This window comes from Malurus melanocephalus, unplaced genomic scaffold (assembly GCF_030028575.1).
Source record: "Malurus melanocephalus ecotype Western Australia unplaced genomic scaffold, MMel_1.1 scaffold_15, whole genome shotgun sequence".
Lineage (NCBI taxonomy): Eukaryota > Metazoa > Chordata > Aves > Passeriformes > Maluridae > Malurus > Malurus melanocephalus.
In genome coordinates, this window is record NW_026623247.1 from 4690662 (window position 1) to 4710636 (window position 19975).

Sequence of the window (19975 nt, forward strand, 5' to 3'; positions counted from 1 at the left end):
TGGCTCACCCTTGGGAGGTGGTAGCTGCTTTCTGCTCAGCTGGCTCAAGGGCACTTGATTTTTCTTAACAGAAGCTGAAGGACATCAATGACATCCTGAAGTCTGTCTTTCTCATCTTCCCCCACTTCTGTCTGGGGAGGGGACTCATTGAYATGGTGAAAAACCAGGCCATGGCTGATGCTCTGGAGAGATTTGGTGAGTGAAATTGTGTATCACGGGACAATGGCCTGAAAGGAACAGAGAAATGTTGAGTCTGCTCCAGATCAGCTCCTCTAACTTTTCAGGAAATTAAAGTGCATAATTTGCAGCACAGATCTCATCAAAYATGGCAAGTCTTCATAGTCTTCCACTTCAAGTTGTTGAGAGAAACTCATAGATCCAATGAGTTTTGAGTTAAGAGTATTAAATAAAAATGCATAAAGACATTATATGAAGAGGAACATTAGGTTTAGTATAAGGAAGTGGCTGAGGTTCTGGAAAACTAGGTTTATTTTTTTTTTGGCATGTAGATGCCAAGTCTGAGTCAGTCTTTCTGTTCTTCACTAACCTTTTGGAACAGTGGGCTAGCTCTTTGGCAGACTGAATTCCCTGGGCCCAAATCCCAGCTTTCCTACAGTAAGAAATGTGCATACAGCCACAGCTGSCCCCTTGTGTGGTCTAACCCTTCCCTCCTGCTACTGGCTGATCACCAGTTGTCCCAGTGCCCAACTTGGTGAGCTCTGCTGGAAGAAATGCTAGCCCACTCCCCTTGCTCTTGAAAAGTGATTGTGCTTTWAATCTCATTTTGGCAGGAGAGAATCGTTTTGTGTCCCCTCTGTCATGGGACCTGGTGGGAAGGAACCTCTTTGCCATGGCAGTGGAGGGCGTTGTGTTTTTTCTCATCACAGTGCTCATCCAGTACAGGTTCTTCATCAAACCCAGGTAGGTTGTCCTCTTTACTGCACCATTGCAGGCTGGTAAAGTTTTCAGTGGTGTCACCCATGAAAAGGGGAGAATATTGCCTGTGAAGGCCCTGCTATTTTCTTCTAAGGCTTTATCATGTTGCGTTCTTCAGGCCTGTTTATGCCAAGCTGCCTCCTGTGAATGATGAAGATGAAGATGTAACCAGAGAGAGGCAGAGGATAATCAGTGGAGGAGGACAGAGTGACATTTTGGAGATCAAGGAACTAACTAAGGTGACAGAGAACTTCTGCATTCCTACTTGTTGACAGAAAACTATGCAGTTSACTGTGCCTTATCAGAGGAATTCAATGAACTCAAAACTGGATTGAGTTGGGAGCAYTGAATATGTACGGCTCTAATGAGAGTCTTTTGACATTGTCCTTCTCATTCTTTTTTCTTATGGTTCCAGATTTACAGAATGAAGAGAAAGCCAGCAGTTGATAGGATCTGTGTTGGAATCCCCCCTGGAGAGGTAAGTTTATCTGTCAAATGGATTGTTTTGCTGTTACTGCAGTGTTTAAGAGCCACAAGACAGTACAGTACATGTTGGAGTAAGATTTAAACCAGATGAATGTTCAAATTACATCAAAGGAAAATAGAAGCTGAAGCAGTTCTGATTCTGTGTCTCTGCCTTTGAAGAAGTTATTTAATGCTCAGTGTCTGGGACCAGAGGCCAAACTCCTGCATCCAAGGTTTGGCACACATACACTGTGGTGACTGTGTATCAACGTGACACCTCAGTTTGTTCATCTTCCTAGAYTAAAGCTTTATACTTAAAATAAAAACCCTGAATTTTTTTTCTGAAAATGGGCTTAAGAGTCTCTCTAGCTGTCCTGATGATCAAGTTTGCTTCTTCCCATCTTGTCAGTACTGAAAATGATGCAGCTGAGTCCTGTTCTCAAACACACTCTGCTCATTTATATCCCTAGTGCTTTGGACTCCTGGGAGTAAATGGTGCTGGCAAGTCATCCACTTTTAAGATGCTAACTGGTGATACAGATGTGACAGGAGGAGAAGCTTTCCTCAAAGGCAACAGGTGAAAGACAACGAATTTTTCTTTGCTTTCTCCTTTGGTTTTAACAGCTTTTTTTCCACTTCAAAACTCTSTTCCACTTTCCCCTTTTACAACTCCTGGCATCTGTTTAAGTAAGCCCTTGTTCAAGTGTGGTAAAGTACTTGAGTGGCTTAGGAAAGTTGATTTAGTCTGGTAGCCACTTCKGAATAACAGCTCTTCCACATTTAAATGTCCTTTCTAAGAAAAAAATGAAGGTAAGAGGGAGAGAGATAAGAAGTAACTTGACAAAAGTGAACTTCTAGGATCCTGTATTTTTGTTAGTTGAGTGATTCCAGAAACACTGTTTCACTTTCCTCCTTTTAACATCTAAAATAGCAGCATATACTCATGAAATCCTAACAACGGGTTTTGCTTTTTTTCAGTATCTTGTCCAACATCCAAGAAGTCCATCAGAACATGGGCTACTGCCCACAGTTTGATGCTGTTAATGAGCTGCTGACAGGACGAGAGCACTTGGAGTTCTTTGCACTCCTGAGAGGTGTTCCAGAGAAAGAAGTCTGCAAGGTAAATTAAACCTGGAAGACCCACCCCAGTGACCARTTTGCAAGTTCTCGCTTGCATGCACCCTCCCTTCAACTCATATAGTGATATGAAACTGATGAAAATACTGTATGGTGAAATGTTTCCCTTTCCTTCAGGGCAACCCAAAAGTTGCCATGTTTTTYCAGTGTTTCCTGGAAAAGTGTACTAAATGGAAGGGCAAATAACTTGGGTCCTGTGTTCTCATAGGGAATGCTCTTCTTCAGAGAACAACTTTCTTCCTTTAAGAATCTAAGGGCTGTGGTGCTGGTAGGTCATGCAGAACCTCACCTGCTGTYAMGAGTGAATTCTTKSAAGTCCCCAGCAGCAAATACTCTAYAGCTTAGCTGGAGCCTTGCACTGACTAGTTACAGCTTTCCAATTGATTATGGTGTCAGATATGAGGTTACAGTAACTGTCTGTAGGCAATTGACAKCTGCCAGTACTATGCAGACCCTTCTCAGTTGTTTCCTGGAATTAACAGTTTTTACTGTATAGACCTGGGTGCTGTAGGTAGATGATATCTAGGATATGTCCAAGTAGCACGAATCCCTCTGTGACATGATAGGGGAAACCTCCAAGTGCCTTCTAAGATTGCTGCCAAGTTCTTCCATGTGATGTGCTTGCCAGCACCATATAAAAAGGGACCCAGTTCTGCATATGATTGAGTAGTAGCTGAATCTCTTCCCCATAACACGTTTTTGTCTGCAGGGCAATGGTGCCTGCCTCTTGGCACTGTTAGGGATACTACTGAATAACAAGCCAGATCCCATCAATCCAACGAGCTAAGATGCACCTGTCTTGGTTTGAAAGATAGGTATCTGCCAAGGAAGGCAGGGACCCCCTTTGGAATGGAGAATACGATCCCCCTTCCCTCTGAATTATTGTAACTTCGGAATTATGGGTCTTTCAGGCAAAGATATGGGGAAAGCAAAAACAGTTCTTTTCTAGTATGTATAACAAGACAAACAAACAGCAGCAACAACAGCAAAAAACAACAGCAGCAACAACAAACAAAGCACAAACACAGTGCCAGCCTGCTCTGTGCTGTCGCATGCCCTCCCCTGTGCTGCAGGGAGGGCCATAATAGCCTTAGCCATAGGAACCATGTTTAGGAAAGGAGCTGCAAATAGGAAAAATACAGCCATGAGTATGTGCCACCTGAACCAAGGTATGCTAGACCACATGATGCTGCTTAGTGAGGTTTTCTATGTTCAGCACACAAAAGTAGGTTACCCCAAAACTGTTACTCCTTTTGCACCTTTTTCGCTCGATACCCTCGAGCCTCACACTGGGCACCAAAATCTGTCTTGGTTTGAACAAGGTATTTGCCAACGAAGATGGGGACTTCCCTTGGAGTGGAGAATATTACCTCCCCTGCCCACTTCAACTCTGGAAGGAAATCTTGGGCTGGCTGTTAACTATCAGGATCTCCCCAGAGCCGAGGGGGGGGGGGAGAGGAGAAGCAATTATTTCGGACACAGAACAAAAAACAAACAAACAAAAAAATGGGATGGGGTAAAAAGACATCCCCAAAACATCACTGCAGTGTGATTGCTGTGTGTCACTAGTGTGCATGTCCCTGCTGTAAGCCTGCAGTAATAGAAAAGCTTGCTGAAGCTGGTGCTACTAAGAGTGCTAGACTGGTGGTTAGCATGGCATTAAACTGATGGTTAACAGCTGATGTTAAACTCATGCCCACTGGTTGATAAGCTGCAGCCATTTAATTTTTCAGGCCTCTCAGAGACAGGGTTACATATATCCTGATTTGGAGGTGAATGGTGTGTTTCAAACTCCATATCCATGCCATGTTAGATGCTCAGATGAATGGCCCATCTGAAAACTGTTTTTAAAGCCAAAGCTCATAAGAAAAATCTCTTTGTGCAGATGTTGCTATGCTTGGTTCAAGGTRGTGGTGTGCTGTCTGTCATAGGTTGGCGAGTGGGCAATTCGGAAACTGGGCCTTGTGAAATACGGAGAAAAATATGCTGGAAACTACAGCGGAGGGAACAGACGCAAGCTTTCCACAGCCATTGCCCTTATTGGAGGGCCACCTGTGGTGTTCCTGGTGAGTCTGCAACCTTTGCTCAGCAGTGTTTTTCTTGCAAAACAGAAGAACATTCAAATGAAGACTAACTTAAAATCCAGARCATTAATTACATTCTAATTTTAGAAAATGAGTCAAACTTGCTTATTTTCAATCTTTCCATGATCAGAATGCACAGGTCATTTCAAAGGTGGGGCATTTGTCAGTAGAATAGAGCAGCATAATGTGGTTTTTTTATACATTTTGCAGGATGAGCCAACAACAGGGATGGATCCCAAAGCACGTCGTTTCTTGTGGAACTGCGCTCTGAGTGTAATCAAGGAGGGGAGATCAGTGGTGCTCACATCTCACAGGTAAATAGCAGCCCACTTGTGTCATAACCTGGCTTTTACATCTGCCAGGGCTGGATGCTAAGTTCAGCCTTTCTGCTCTGCCCTTCAATGCTGTTTGCTGTACTAATTTATTTTTAAGTTATTTACTAAGTTATTTCTGCCTGCAGCATGGAAGAATGTGAAGCCCTGTGCACTCGAATGGCGATAATGGTCAATGGGCGATTCAGGTGTCTGGGGAGTGTTCAGCATCTGAAAAACAGGTAAATGTTTTCTTYTCACTTAGACCACAGAGTTGTCTTCATTTTTAGGGAGATACAGTAAGGCTTAGTTCTTCATGCAGCATTTCCATTGCTATTCTGACTATGGTAAACGCTGAMTTTTTAGCCTTACTTGTATTTCAGAAGCACTTAACTCTTGTGTTGACATTTTTGTTTGCAGGTTTGGAGATGGTTACACCATAGTGGTGAGAATTGCAGGGGCAAACCCAGACCTGAAGCCWGTTGAGGAGTTCTTTGGGCATGCCTTCCCTGGAAGTGTCCTGAAGGAGAAACATCGGAATATGCTGCAGTACCAACTTCCCTCTTCACCATCCTCTCTGGCCAAAATATTCAGTATTCTCTCCCAGAACAAAAAGAGACTCCACATAGAAGACTACTCTGTTTCTCAGACCACACTTGACCAAGTAAGTTTTTAGTAGCCCGGACATCAAAAACTTCTTTGTGCAGATAGAGAAGTAAATCCATCAATTTAATGGACTTATCTTTTAAGGGTTTAAACAAAGCAGAATACTGAATGCCAGGACTATTTCAGGATGTCCAGTGCTTAAAATGCTATAAATTAATGAAATACTATGGTGATATGTGACATGGCCTTTTTTCTTGTAGGTTTTTGTAAATTTTGCTAAGGACCAAAGTGACGACGACCATACTAAGGACCTGTCATTGCACAAAMACCAGACTGTGGTAGACATTGCAATCCTTAACTCCTTCCTGCAAGATGAGAAGGTAAAAGAAAGTTGTGTGTGAGCCAATTTCATCAAAGAAATGATGAGCAGAATGCAAACTTCCTTTTCCTGGGATAGGATACTCCCAAAGAAGCTAGAGGAAAAGCAACTGGACACTCTACTGATAACCATTCAATGCAATGCAATTCAATGCAATGAAAACAATTCCTTTACAGGGGCAGTGCCTCATGGAGTCGTCTTGTACTGTTCTCAAGTGAAAGACTTGAACTTCGCTCATTACAGTATAACTCTGAAGCTGTGGTAAAACACCCACTAGATGCTGTGGGCTTTCAATCATACTGTATGTTGTTCTGTACAGTATGTTTTTATTAGGGTTGCTAAAATAATTCATTGAGGAATCATGGCCAGTGGTTATTTACAGATGTTAGACATGCATGTTTTAGTCTTTAGAACATTCATGTCAGGCCTGGGAATTTTCTGGTGCTATATCCATTGCTGGCAATGAATGCACCAGAACAGTCAGTGGCAAGAAAAGTCACCACCAGTGTTGTAACCCCAGGYTGTGAAAATATAACTGACCAGTTGGCTTTTTCCAGACTGGTGTAGGTGGGTGGTAACAAATCTGAGGCCACAAAGCAGTGCTGTGCAGATGAGATGGCAAGAGACAGGCTATCATAACCATACATCTTCATCAGCAAGTGGTGATATGCAGAACTGTGAGGCCTCCAAATGCACGATTGTCCCACCAGCATCACAATCAACAACATACTCTGACTAGGTGTTTGTGCAGTTAAGTACTTTCCTGCTCCTTTGAGGTACTGTTGCAGCTGCATAAACATCTGATAGAATGAAGTGGGTGAGAAGCAGACCTAGGATTTGGACCACAGCAGCCAACTCAGTAGTTGTACAAGCTGCTAATGCCAAGAGCAAATTCTAAATYGTGAGATGTCACTCAGATTTGTAATATCTGCTCTCTAACCCCTGCTTTGCACCAGAAAGGTACCCATCATCTGGAATTACTGCTTAGCACAAGCATGTTGCTGTTTCTGGATTTGCCAGATAAAACTAGAAACGAGATGTAGATTTTTTTTTTAAACAGTATTATTTATGACTTTAAATAGGTAGGTAGCATAATTAGGGATTGAAAATGCTTTCAGTTGATCTTTGTAGCCATGGTATTTCTTTACATTATGCCTGTAATGCTATGCTCTCTTTCTATCCATTTGGTGGATAGCTGCATTCATGATCTGACCRCGTTCCAGAGTCTAGCAATCAGCTGCTCTCTGCACACAACTGCAAGTTGTTCACCTAAAATTTTCGTTTTTGGAAACTGGTATAACATTAATGTGTAAGTTTCTGCTTCTGTTGTGCAGTGTAGTTTCAGTCATTAGGTGATCCCTAACTGGAGAATACACCCTTATTATACWTGTGACAAACAGCTGTTTCAGTAAAAATCCCCCTAAAAACAAGACTTCAAAATAATAGTGCTACAGTTCATCAGTCAATTTTTCAAGTTTTACAAAGCCAGACTAATATTAGAGGGGAAATTATATAGTAAGAACAACCAATTCTTGTTCACATTGTGCAACAGTCATGGGAGAGTATGCTTTTAGGGCCCCTCCGCATTGCTTTTACATTCRAAAATTGGTTCAGTAATGTGGTTTGAACACAAGTGCAGTTCCTGAGCTATTCCTGTATGTCATGCCTCTGCCTTAAATATCCGCAGAGGTTCTGCACTAGTTTTGATGCTACTCCATGAATCAATCAGTCATGGACCATTAACTTCTGTGAATGACCATAGCAGCCCAGCAAACACTGAAGAGGCTGGCATGAGCCTGAAGAAGATTTATTACATATTTCCAAGAATACTTGGTAACACTGACCAACTTAAGTTTTTTAAAACACAGTAAAACAAGTTCCTTGCCCCTCTGTGTCCTGCCTTGAGGTAAAGTAAGAGCTTGCTACAGGCTCTGCTGAAGTGCCTTTTTCATACTTTTTTTTTTTTTATCTGTATAATTCATTGCTAAGGGGATTGAGAAAAGGAGTGTAAAGGGGATTGGTATACCTCACTTAAAATATGCTTTGTTATTACCTTTATGGCATCGTCACTCTATGGGGATGAGTTACAGGGTGATGAATACACCACACTTCCCAGGTGCAGAAACAGCAGAGCTACAGCATGACTACTCCAGAACAGTCTACAAGTATGTCACAATATCATTGAAAGTAAGTAGCATGTACTGGAGGCTTACCCCTSCTAAAAGTCACTGCTAGAAATCAGCATTAAATAACAGAAGTGAAGGGCTAAAGWTTTGCACTGCACCAAACTAGTGCATGTAAAGCTAGAACGAGTTCTAGGAGGATTCAGATTTGGTCCTGAAAAGGCTGTGGTTTGCTGTTGGTAGCTGCTCATTTAAGTTATTAATGTGCTGGGAAACAACAGTTATATGGTAATACACTTTCCTTAGCCCACCAAAAAGATTCTTGATTCCTACTGCCCCATGACTCTCATGCTTGCAGGGTCTGCTATCTGTGCCAAGACGTTGCAAAAGTTGCACATTTACAAAAGTGAATGTGTATATTAACTTCACAGTTCTGATCTGCATTGTATGTACTGAACAGACAGCATAATGCAACACTGGCATGAAGATTTGTCATGGAATATGTTCAGACAGCCACTAATTTACTCATTCAAGTATGTGTTGGGGAAAAAATCACTCTAGAGTCACACAGATTATATGAACCACTCTTGATAATGAAACTGCACTGAGGTGTTAACTTATTTTAAACTTCAGTACTATTGACATGTTTCATCCCTCTTTGTAGTGTATTTGTGTTTCAGTAAGGAGTCATTTTGTTTTCCCCACGGTTAAACAACCACTTTGTTCTTATCTTTCCTTCCTGAATTATAGTTGGTCCTTTGTTCCAAGCACTTTATGCTATCTGTAATGGGATCTATTTTTGCACTGGAATATCTGTTAACTTTGCAAAAATCTAGAGAGATTTCACAACTGAAATTTCTAAGTTAAATCCTTAAATGGACATTTTCATTAAAAGCAAAAAAAAAGTATATATATTTGTATTTGCTAATATCTGTTATGTGAAGTATTAAAAGGCACTCTARTTGCCTTGTATTAAGTAAAAAATAAAGCTGTTTTGGCACAATTGGTCTTCACAAGTGTAATTTTTGCATTTTTATTTTGAGGAGTGCTTTTGTTTTGCCTGATTTTGGTTTTTTGTGAACTTTGATGCATAACATTCCAGTAGCTCTAAAAATTAGTACTGAGTAGATACAYTATTTTCAGGTAAATGAGGAGATACTTTCAAATATTGTAAGTGCTACTTTAAAGTTGGTAAATAAAAGGGATTGGTTAATTCCAAGTCAAATGCAACTGCAAAGCATAAACTTCTCTGGATGTTTAAATCCCAACTCAAGTACCCACCTCTGTAATAAAAATTCAGAGATGCAAGTTGCAACTGTTGCTGACTCTTCCTTTCTAAAAACACCCTATAGTTTGATGTTGAACAGCACTCTACAAATGAAAGCAGAAAACCAGTGCGATTGCTCAAGAAAAGCTGATATTAAAATGTCTGCTACTGCCTATGGTATCGCTATCAACCAAGTTCCAGTATCCAACCAATTCTTTAAGTTATATTCATTAGGAAAATTCATCCTGAATAAAAAAGCCAATTCAAATTTCACAGAGTTACAGAACAGGAAGGGATCCCTAAAGGATCATCCAGTCCAATTCCTGACCCTGCACAGCCAAGAGTTACACCACGTGCCTGAGAGCAGTGTCCAAATGCTTTTTTAACTCTGCCAGGCTTGGTGCTGAGACCACTTCTCTGGTGTGGTTCCAGTGCCCAACCACCCTCTGGGTGAAGAATGTTTTTCTAATACCCAGTCTAAACCTCCCCTGACACACTTCTCTGTGGTGACCAGAGTCTTGTCACTGTCRCCACAGGGAAGGGATCAGTGCCTGCCCCTCCTCTTCCCCTCATGACGAAATTGTAACTGCACTGAGCTCTCCATGGTCTCCTCCAGACTGAACTGACGAAGTGCCCTCAGCTGCTCCTCAGAGATTCCCCTAAAGGCCCTTCACCATCTTTGTTGACCCTTTCTATCAATGTCTTTTTTACATTGTGTCACCCAGAATTGCCACCCCAGAACTCGCTGGGACAATTCCCTCCCTTGCCTGGCTGGTGATGCTGTGCTTGATGCACCTTAGGATGTGGGTGGCCCTCCTGGCTTCCAGGGCATGCCTGACTCATGTTCAACTTGCCTTTAACATGGACTCCCTGGTCCCTTTATGTGCTGCTGCATTCGACCATCTCATTCCCCTGTCTGTCAGRGTTGCCCCATCCAGGTGCAGAATCTGGCATTCTCCCTTRTTGAACTTCATGTGGTTGGTGATTGCCCAGTCCTCTTAATTTYTTGGGTTTTCTGTTTTAATGTAGTATATAGCTGGCACCTCAGGATAAAGCACACCTCTAACATCTTCAGTGTTCTTTACTCTCARTGCTGGTAAGGAAAATAGTTTTAATTAAAAATGGAAAAACAACCAAAGCAATCCAGTAAAACAATTTTTGCATTCAAATTAAGAATGTCTTTTTAATTCTCTTTCCCCATTTTCCAGCCTAAGTTTTTGTTACTGAAAGAAGGTCTTCTTTTGAGACAACCCATTTTAAGGCAATGTTCTGAATGACATGATGGTTCATCAGCTGTTTGTACCTTTAAAAAGCTGATTTGTAAAATATAAGACACTGGTTTCTGAAGTCATGTTTGTTCCACCCTGAGAATGCTACACATGGCTTTGTTGGAGGGAGTAGGGTATGAAGACATCAGTATAGCAGCTGGAACCTGTTACATTCCCTTAACTACAGCAGCCAGATCCCATCCACCTACCTTGGACATAAGCTTAATTGGCTAGAGCTGGTTTTAGTGCTTTCTGTGAGATCTTATGCACTTTAAAGAAGCAATAATCATTGCAAACTGCACAGATAGTTCAGTACAGAAACCATTTGCTCATTGGAGGTCCATGATTTACATGTAGAAAAGCCTCCCAAGTGCTCTGCAATTTATAGTCAATACCTATAAATTGCAGAAGAGGGTGCTCTGTACCACTGTACASAAAATAGAAGTTTGACTTCTCAGCCCACGTGTCCTCTACCCTACTGCTATTCACTGTAGCTTACTTAAAGCAACTTCTTGTTGCCCAAAAGGATTTTTGAAAGACTTGCAAAATGAATTTTCTCCTTGGAGAATGTGATTTATCATTTCATATTTGAGTAAGAGCTTAGCCATAAAAAACCAAAAATGAATGCTTTATGCTCATTTATTTAGGTTTCAACAGTCTGACAAAAAGTGGTGACACAATCCGCTTTAGCACCCTAAACAAATATGAGAATACCCAAGGCAAAGCTTGTTAGGSTAACTCACAGTTTTGAGGCAGTGTTTAATAGAAAAAAGGAAAAGGCTGAAGTGACCCTTAACAAATTAAGTAAAACGTCTCGTGGCAGAGCTCATTAGGATATAGTATCTGATCAGCCCCATTGTAGCAATAAGCAACACTGATTTTTACATTGACGAGAATCAATATAAAACCTTCCAATGCTGAAGTCTGATTCAAACATAATTGGGTAAGATACATGTGGGAGTTTTCCTTTTTATAGTGTATGAAATAACTAAGATGTGATAATTTTAAGAGGCATCAAAGTATGTTATGAAAATGATAGCATCCCTGGATGGAATGCTGGACAAGAGCACTTAATTTACTGAGTTTGATAAGTGATCTAACTATGCAAAAAGTGTGAAGAACTTAGGGATTAAAATCGAAGACTGGTGAAGCACGGTTTGTGTCATGATATGGCCCAAGTTCTTCCTGGGGACGTAGAAACATCACCCTAAAGTTTTCTTTAGCAACTGGTATCAGAAAGCTGATTTACATTGCTTGTGCAGCATTTTGAATCCATTTTTTGTCAAGTGAAGAACAGCTCAGCTCATGAGGGTATGAGGATCTATGTCACTTGCTGACAGCACTTCCATCTTGTCTCTTCTGCCATCAGTTACATCCTTTAGATGAAGGTTACTTCAGTGGTGAGCATTGCAGAGGAATCAGAAGTGCATTTTGCTGGGACTCCAAGAATCTGACACTGTCACGCACTAAAATTAAATGCATGTTTAATTAAGACAGTATTTCAGCGTGTACTTCTCTCAGCATGCATGCAGGTAACATGAGTGACTTCTCTAGAACCATCATGTCTTACCTGCTGCTACGACTCTGGCATCTTCATGGGCACTGTGTCTTCCCGATGCCCGGTGATCTGCACTCTCATTCCACCACAACACATGGACTGAGAAAATACAAACAAACTCCGCTGAACACTGTTATGCTGCAACACAACCTGTACTGTAAGTTCAAGTAAYCTGCCTTCATCTGCAACATGCTTTGCAGTTAGCAGAAACAATTCTCCGGGCATGCCAGTGGTGGGACGATCTTTTACTGAGCTTTTACATGGTTTGACTTTAACATCAGATCTGAGAGTCTTTTAAGATTGTGGCAACTGGCTTAAGTCTATAACCCAATACACAAAGATGGGTTCAAGGACTGTTTACAGAACTTTGGTAATCCACACRAAAATTTTCAGCAAGCTGGCCAATCCTGATCCAGGATGGGGGCTTGCCCCTCTGCCTCTGCCCTTCCCATGCAAAGTCTGTATCAGAAATTGATGAGTACCTGTGTTAAGTAATCCATATTCTGTGTGGAAAACACCAATCAGCTTGGTATATCCTGTATTGATGTGAGCGTTGATTGCAGCTCGAAATGCTTCACCCCACAATGCTGGCCCACCAGGCTTCATCTGGAAAGTAACCCATTCATATACCCCTAGAAGAAAAGGCAAACACTAYCACAAGGAAGGAAATACAAATTAATACATCAGCTCTTGAACAGTGTGTCATGGCCAATGTATTTGCTGTGAAACCAGGATCACATTTCCCTGCTATCAGGGGACTGCAGGGAACTGCCTCTTCAACCCAATATGCACAAGAACTCACACTTTCCAGGAGCTCAGAAGAGCACAGGCTCACTAACTGCAGTTAGTTCAAGTGTAAATATAAGTACTAGAGCCCTGAAGAATGTAAGRCTTCACACAAAGACCAACTTAGAAACTTTGCATGGAAATTTTGGGAGATTCAGACTAATTTTCAGAAATCACAAATGCTCCTCCGTGTTTGAGGGATTTGGGTGACAGCTTGAGCAATGCTGGGTGGTCTTTTCTAAGACTGGTGATGTTTTCTGGCATTTAAGTGGTTTATGACATTACAAACGCCTTTGTCTTCTGGCAGTTGGTCACAGTGAGATCTGACAGCATAATCAAYACAGCAGGATTAGTTTACACCTCTGTTGTGCCAAGCAATCTCCCTCATTTGTAGAAAAATGGCATAACTGGCCAAGAAACTCCAGTCCTACTAGAAGTTATTTGTCTTCTTTCCGTTCAGGTTGTTACTTCAGATCACAATTGCTGACACAGTAATARAAAGCCAGACACTTGCTACTTGGCAGTGTCTGGTGTCATTCTCCAGCAATRGGCTGGGGGTAAACTACAGCATTGTTTGAAAGGTCATCTCTCCAGATTTTAGAGAAAACTGGATTGCTTTCAAATTCAACTGTAGCAGAATAAAATTCCAAATCCTGGGGAAATAAAAAACAAAGATTACTGTATCTACACATGTASTAAAGGCTGAAGCTGTTCTATGTCACTTCATGAAACAAGGTCTGCAAATGTTCATTAACTGAGAAACAGTCAATACTATTAATATCAAATTTGCTACAGAGACAATTAAAATACTTAGGGACATATTTATACACCTAACCTATGGTTGTTACAAAGAATGCTTGACTTTCACCTATCTATCCCTAAAAAGTAGGGAATCTTTTAAACTTTTATGTAAAAGAAGCAGTAACATCAAAGCAAATTGATAAGAATCTCTGTGAAAGAGAACAACCATTATCCAGGAGATGCCCTCTCACTGATGAACAGACAAAGGAAGTCCAGGATGACTCCAGGTGCTGCCATTTTGCATGTTCGTTTAGCAATTCACAATCCTGATTATTAACAACCTTAATGTCAGGACTCTAGTCAGTTATTGATGCATGTTAGTGTAAAATCCTTCTTAAAAACTCTCTCTCTCATCTGTGTTATGTCACCTTTTCCACATGGGTGCATGTACATGCATTTGTTACATAAAGGGTCATAAAACGCAATACCTGGTTTAAACTTTAAGCCATTTTTTGATAGTGTCAGTAACTTTAATTGGCCAAAGAGAWGATAAGCTCACCCCCTTCTTTTGGAGGCTTCCCAAGTTGACACCAGGGCACCAGATAAGCAACCTCATTGTGCTGCTTCTCTACCAGGGGGAGAGCCACAGAGATGAATTTTCCCTGCCAGTCTTTGTCATTGGCTAGTGCCTGCCGGACTGCTGTCCTGTGAGCAAAATTATCTGTAAGAAAGGAAAAAAAACTATGAAGAAATGCATTTAATGTTACATCAGACTCAATCAAAATACATAATTACAAGAAAGAAAACTGCACTTATCTAATTCTGAAACTGGTATTTTTAGACATTGTRTTAGCTCAAAGCAGATGTGGTAAATTGCCTTTAAGTTCTGCAAAAATTCCTTTAAAATCTGCTTTAGCTCTCAGATTAAAATGGACTCAGGCCAAAGGAAGTTTACAAAGGAGTTAAAATTAGTTTAGCAATTTTACTGTTAAAAAAGATGTACACATGGCAATCACAGAGACTACTGGCAAGTTACCAAGGATAAGATTTGGAGAAAGCAAAGTGGATATGGAAGTGAAGTGATAAAAAAAAAACAAAACAGGAGAAGTAACAGCTTACCAAGAAAAAAATTAATAAATGTGGCTTGTCACTTACATAAAGTGACATTTAAAGTGCAGAAGTAACACACAGTTTGTGTGTTAAGTTACATAAAAAGATGTTAAATGCCCAAAAGCTAAACATTTTCTTTTTTTTTCTTAATGAAAAACAAATCCACTTAATTAAGAGTGTTTGAATTTCAACTGCCTAGGCTGCAGTGGCATCTTAAGCAATGTATTTATGTAAACAGCTCCCAGTATTATAAAAGAAAAATCCAGCATCTGCGAATGGGAATAACTTCAAGAAATACCAGTATCTTGGGACTAAGAGATAAATACAGCAATTATTTAAGCGGGGCCTGATGAATCTAGGAGAAAGCATATTGTAAAGTTTGCTCATTTCTCCAATCATAGAGTGGTCTCAAGGTGGGGTGGAGGGTTAAACCAYCACAATTAGACATGCAAAACACTTTTACAAAAGAAAAATATAGGTTCTTCCTTAGTTTTGCATTTTACAAGTTTCCCCTAATTACTAGGTTTTTTATTTTGATAGTAACAATAGCCAAAACATTCTGAGAGGCAGGATAATTTATAAATGCAAGTGAACCCAAAATATTGATAGATGAATGGCTCTCTCTTGAAGGAAGACATGGCTGCCCAGGTCATGAAAAATGATGAGATTCTCMGTGTCTTTTTTGCCTTGGTCTGCACTGGAAAATGGTCCAGCCAGACCCACCAAGTCACAGAAGGCAAAGGCAGGGACTTAGAGRATAAAGAACCATCTACTGTAGGAAAAGTTCAGRTTTGAGATCATCTAAGGAATSTGAAGGTGCACAAGTCCATGGGACTCAATGAGCTATATTCCCAGGTCCTGGCAGAGGAAGCAGCTAAGCCATTTTTCATCATATTTGAGAAATTATGACAGCCCATTTTTAAAAAGGGACATAAGAAAGAACTGCAGAACTACAGCCTGGTCAGTTYCACCTCTGTGTCTGGCAAGATGAAGAAGCAGATCCTTCTGGAAATTATGTCAAGGCTCAGAGAAGATTGATGACAGCCAACACAGCTTCACAAAGGGAAAATTGTGCCTGACAAATTTGGTGGCCTTCTTTTGTGGGGTTAYAGCTTTGGTGGATGAGGGAAGAAKGACTGACATCAGAGGAGGCCACAAAGATMATCCAAGCACCCGACCACCTCTCCTCTGAAGACAGGCTGAGAGAGTCTGGGCTATTCAGCCWGGAGGAGAGAAGGCTTCAGGGAGATCTTACAGCAGCATTCCAGTACCTAAAGGGACCCTGTAAGAAAGCTGGAGWGGGACTTTTTACAAGGGTATGTAGTGAWAGGGCAAGGGGGAATRGCTTTAAGCTGACAAGAGACTTGGTTTAGAATCATAGGATGGTTTGGATTGGAAGGGACCTCTAAACAYCASCTAGTTTTAACCCKGGCCATGGGCAGGGACACCTTCCACTACACCAGGCTGGTCAGAGCTCCATCCAGCCTGGCCTTRAATACCTTCCAGGATGGAGCAAGATCTAGATTATATATAGTGAATAAATTCTTCACTGTGAGAATTTCTTCACTGGAGCAGATTGCTCAGAGAAGCTGTGGATGCCCAGTCACTGGAAGTGTTCGAGGCCAGGCTGGATGAGGCCTCAGCAACATGGCTGAGAGGAAACAAACCACTCTGTGAGTCTATGATTCCATAGATGATTACTCCAAAATAACAAGGGTGATCCTTTAATCTAAACAAGTACTGTAAATGTACTGGACTTCAATGAGCACACTGTCTCAACATGAAGATGTACCTGGAATGCAGCAGGAGTTCAAGGGGAATAAACCAGTGTGACTTCCTACTCCTCTGTAACCCAAGTATCAACTTCCCTCAGGGTCCACAAAAAGCACAGCCCATCCACCTAGTTTTTGGTTTAATAGTAGCTTTTCTTGGCTCACCTATACTTCCCATGTCAGCATCAACTCCAACAACAGAAAAAGTTGATTATACTGCAAAAAGCCTATTGCTAGCAAGGGTAAAGTTCCAAGAGAACATGGTGCTTGAGAAGTCAGACCTGGTGGAGTGGCTTCCTACCTCMATACAGGCCCACTGCATAACAAGTTTAAGCATGCAAACTGCATGCTCCCTTTTTTATGGGAGTGATTGTTATTCGGATCTCAAATTTGAGTACAATTATACATGCACATAAGCACATATAGACTGCATATCTGTGCATATTTCCTTTTTCCCATTCACTTYGAAACTTTCAAGGCATTTGTGGAATCTGGCCCTAAGTTAAAAATATTTACCATGAACAAAGCACTCAGCCACAGTTCCTCCATTATGCCTGTTTTGAGCAGAGGCTGCTGTTCAAGAACATTTGTAACTTTCTCATCCCAACACRACAAGCTCTGAAGTGTTCTTGTCACTAACCAGTAGAGGAGCAATGCTTAGAGGGCACCTCCTCACAGAAAGAGCAACAAATAAAAGCCAGGTAGGTAAGCATTCCCCTCACCTTCTTGCCTAGCAGACAGGGAACACACAGAGAGCAGAGCAGTGCAAAGGGATGCTGACCGTACCGTACTTCCAAATGTGAAACACCTTATTCATCGCTCCCAGCTCCGTGTGCCAGAATCCCACCAGCTCTGAGTGAGCTAAGCGGAAGTGAATGTACTTGTTGACCATTTCCACAAACTCCTTCATCCTCGCTGGCTTAATATCATATGTGCGGATTTCATAGAAAACGCCATTATTTTGTCTGGGCCCTGTTGCAAGGTGTACCTAAAAGAAAATAGTAAGACAAATTAGAAAAAATAATTCTCAAACCAGAAAGGTCTAGTCTGTCTAATTTTTTTTAAATTAATGCAATACTATAGAAGGATCTTTTACTGCAGGCTGGAAAAGGGGTACTTACTTCAGGATGTCCATTACAAAAGAAGTACCTTGTGACACTCTTCTTTGGAAACAGTTCCCMTGTGCATTATTTGCTGCCACTCCTTTTGGTAATGCAACAGACTGTGATGTGACTTTTGTTCAATACAAATGTTTAATTATTAGCTCATAACAAAGAAGGATTTTCCTTTTCTCAACTCCTTCCTCAGGAAGTCAGCAGCAAGATGTATTTGGCTGAATATATTATTCAAAGTCAAGGCTGTTGAGACACCACCAGAGAGGAAGCAACACCAATATTTGCCTGTGTTGCGCTTACCCAACCAACTCACACTGCTGGATCATGTTTACTACTTACAATCTTGTAGCAGTATTAGCAAATTACACATTATTGGCAAAAGAAAGACAAAGATACCAACACTTGGGAAAAGAGGGATTCAYTCCAACACAAGATGCTGAAGTTTGCATCCTAACCCTTTCTTGGCTGCTTCCCAAGGGCTGGTCAAGAACAGTTTTTCTATTCATATAAGATAAAACCCTTTGGGAGTCCCAGACTAAGCATACACTTGCAACAGCCTCAAAAACCTGAAACATGCTACTCACCTCTCAAGTAAAACATGAAAAATTAAGGCTAAAATACATCTTTGGCCTTAGTCCATATTTGCACAAAGGCATCTGCAGGATGGATTTTGGATGTCTCATTTCACAACCTGCAGGCATGTGCACCATGCAGCTCAAGCCACAGAAGATAATTGGTTAGGTTTGGAAATTACTTTTAAGATCATCCTATCCACCATCTACCCAGGTGTACTATGTCCAACAATTAAACCATATCCTCAAGTGMTGTATCTACCTCCTTTTCAAACACTTCCAGGGATGGTGACTCCACCACTTCCCTAGGCAGCCTAGCAGCCTATTCTACTGCTTTACAACCCTTCTGTGAATAATATTTTTCCTAATRTCTAATCTAAACATCTCCTGGTTTAGACAACTTGAGGCCACATCTTCTCATTTTGTCACTTGTTACCTTGTTACTTTTGTCACTTGTTACCTGGGAGAAGAGTCWGACCTCCCAACTGGCTGCACTTTCAGGTCGTTCAATACAGAAGGTCAAGACCAAAGGTTTGGTTGCTCAATGGCAGCACGACACACTTGATATTGGCTGCCATGAGTCACAGCTTCTTGGGGCGGCTATAAACCCCTGCAGGATCCCAACCCAGTGGTGAGTCTGCACTAGCGACCCATTCCACATCAGATTTCTGTGAGAAAAGAGAGGCCCTCATGCTTTCTGGTGYTTAAACAAATACAGAGACACTGCAGGACCACTTCTGTTGMAGAGAAGGGCAACGGATTAGGGRAAGGGTATGGAGKACAGGTYTTATGMAGAGGAGTTGAGSGARCTGGGAGTGTTTAGCCTGSAGAAAAAGAGGATCAGAGGTGACTTYGTCACTCTCTACAGCCCCCTGAAAGAAGGCTGTAGCCAGGTAGGGGTCGGCCTTTGCTCGCAGGCTGAGGACAGTGACAGGGTAAGAGGTCATAGTCTCAAACTACACCAGGAAAGATTCAGACATACGACATCAGGAAGAAATTCTGAAGAAGGGGTAACGAGACATTGGAATGGGCTGCACAGGGAGGCGGYGGAGTCACYGTCCCTCGAGCTGTTAAAGACGGACGTGACACTTTGGAGCCACGCTCTGGTTCACAAGATTCGGGTGCTCGGGCATGGGGAGGACCCGCTGATCTCAGCGGTCTTTCCCAAACGGATGGATCCCGCGATCCGGGGACGGATCCCACACAAACCCGGGCAGGGCCCTCAGCCCGCGCTGTCACAGTTGGTGACAGACGGCGCCGCCATGGCGCGGGGCCCCGCCCGGCCGCACCGCCCCCGACCCGCCCCCCGCCGCTACCTGAGGGCCGGCACGCTGCAGGGCCAGGCGGGCGGCKGCGGCGAGCGGGCGGCGGAGGAGCCCCGGCGGCAGCATGGCAGGCACGGCACGGCCCGGCCACAGACACCGCCCGGGAGCACACACCGACGGCGGGGCCTGGCATGGGGGCGGCGCGGCGGCCGAGCCTCCCTCCCGCGGGCGGGGCGGTCGCTGGGGCCGCCTCTGCAGACCGCCCCGCCGCCAGCCCAGCCAGGGCGGACGGGGAACGGGGGAGGTGTGGCTGGCGTGGTTTTAAGGTCAGCGGGAGATGAAGCGCGACGCAGCCGCTCGCTCAGCTTCCCCTCCTGTCTGCCCTCCTTATCCCCTCACCTCGGAGGTATGGGGAGGAGAATCAAATTAAAACTTGTATATTGAGAAAATAACAGTTTACACACTGTTATTTAATTGAAA

The 19975-nt window shown here is 42.3% G+C and overlaps 2 protein-coding genes across 5 annotated transcripts in view; one reads left to right on the forward strand and one right to left on the reverse strand.

The window, feature by feature from the left end:
• Nucleotides 1-9352, forward strand: part of ABCA1 (ATP binding cassette subfamily A member 1) — a 91142-nt gene extending 81790 nt beyond the window's left edge. For all 4 annotated transcript variants that reach the window (XM_057385205.1, XM_057385196.1, XM_057385221.1 and 1 more), the window contains 11 exons: nt 72-195; nt 792-921; nt 1055-1175; nt 1352-1414; nt 1872-1978; nt 2380-2521; nt 4470-4604; nt 4833-4936; nt 5083-5175; nt 5354-5597; nt 5800-9352. In XM_057385205.1, the coding sequence (XP_057241188.1) occupies nt 72-195; nt 792-921; nt 1055-1175; nt 1352-1414; nt 1872-1978; nt 2380-2521; nt 4470-4604; nt 4833-4936; nt 5083-5175; nt 5354-5597; nt 5800-5940 (1404 nt within the window). In that variant the 3' untranslated portion in view covers nt 5941-9352. The remainder of the gene's footprint in view (nt 1-71; nt 196-791; nt 922-1054; nt 1176-1351; nt 1415-1871; nt 1979-2379; nt 2522-4469; nt 4605-4832; nt 4937-5082; nt 5176-5353; nt 5598-5799) is intronic.
• Nucleotides 9353-11197: 1845 nt separating this feature from the next.
• NIPSNAP3A (nipsnap homolog 3A) lies at nt 11198-19694 on the reverse strand. The gene is made up of 6 exons (XM_057385234.1): nt 19547-19694; nt 17330-17531; nt 14221-14382; nt 12617-12766; nt 12147-12233; nt 11198-12042 (listed from the first exon to the last, which is right to left on the reverse strand). Exons 1-6 carry the CDS (start codon nt 19619-19621, stop codon nt 11966-11968), a joined length of 753 nt encoding a protein of 250 aa, XP_057241217.1. The 5' UTR covers nt 19622-19694; the 3' UTR covers nt 11198-11965.
• Nucleotides 19695-19975: the final 281 nt, after the last annotated feature.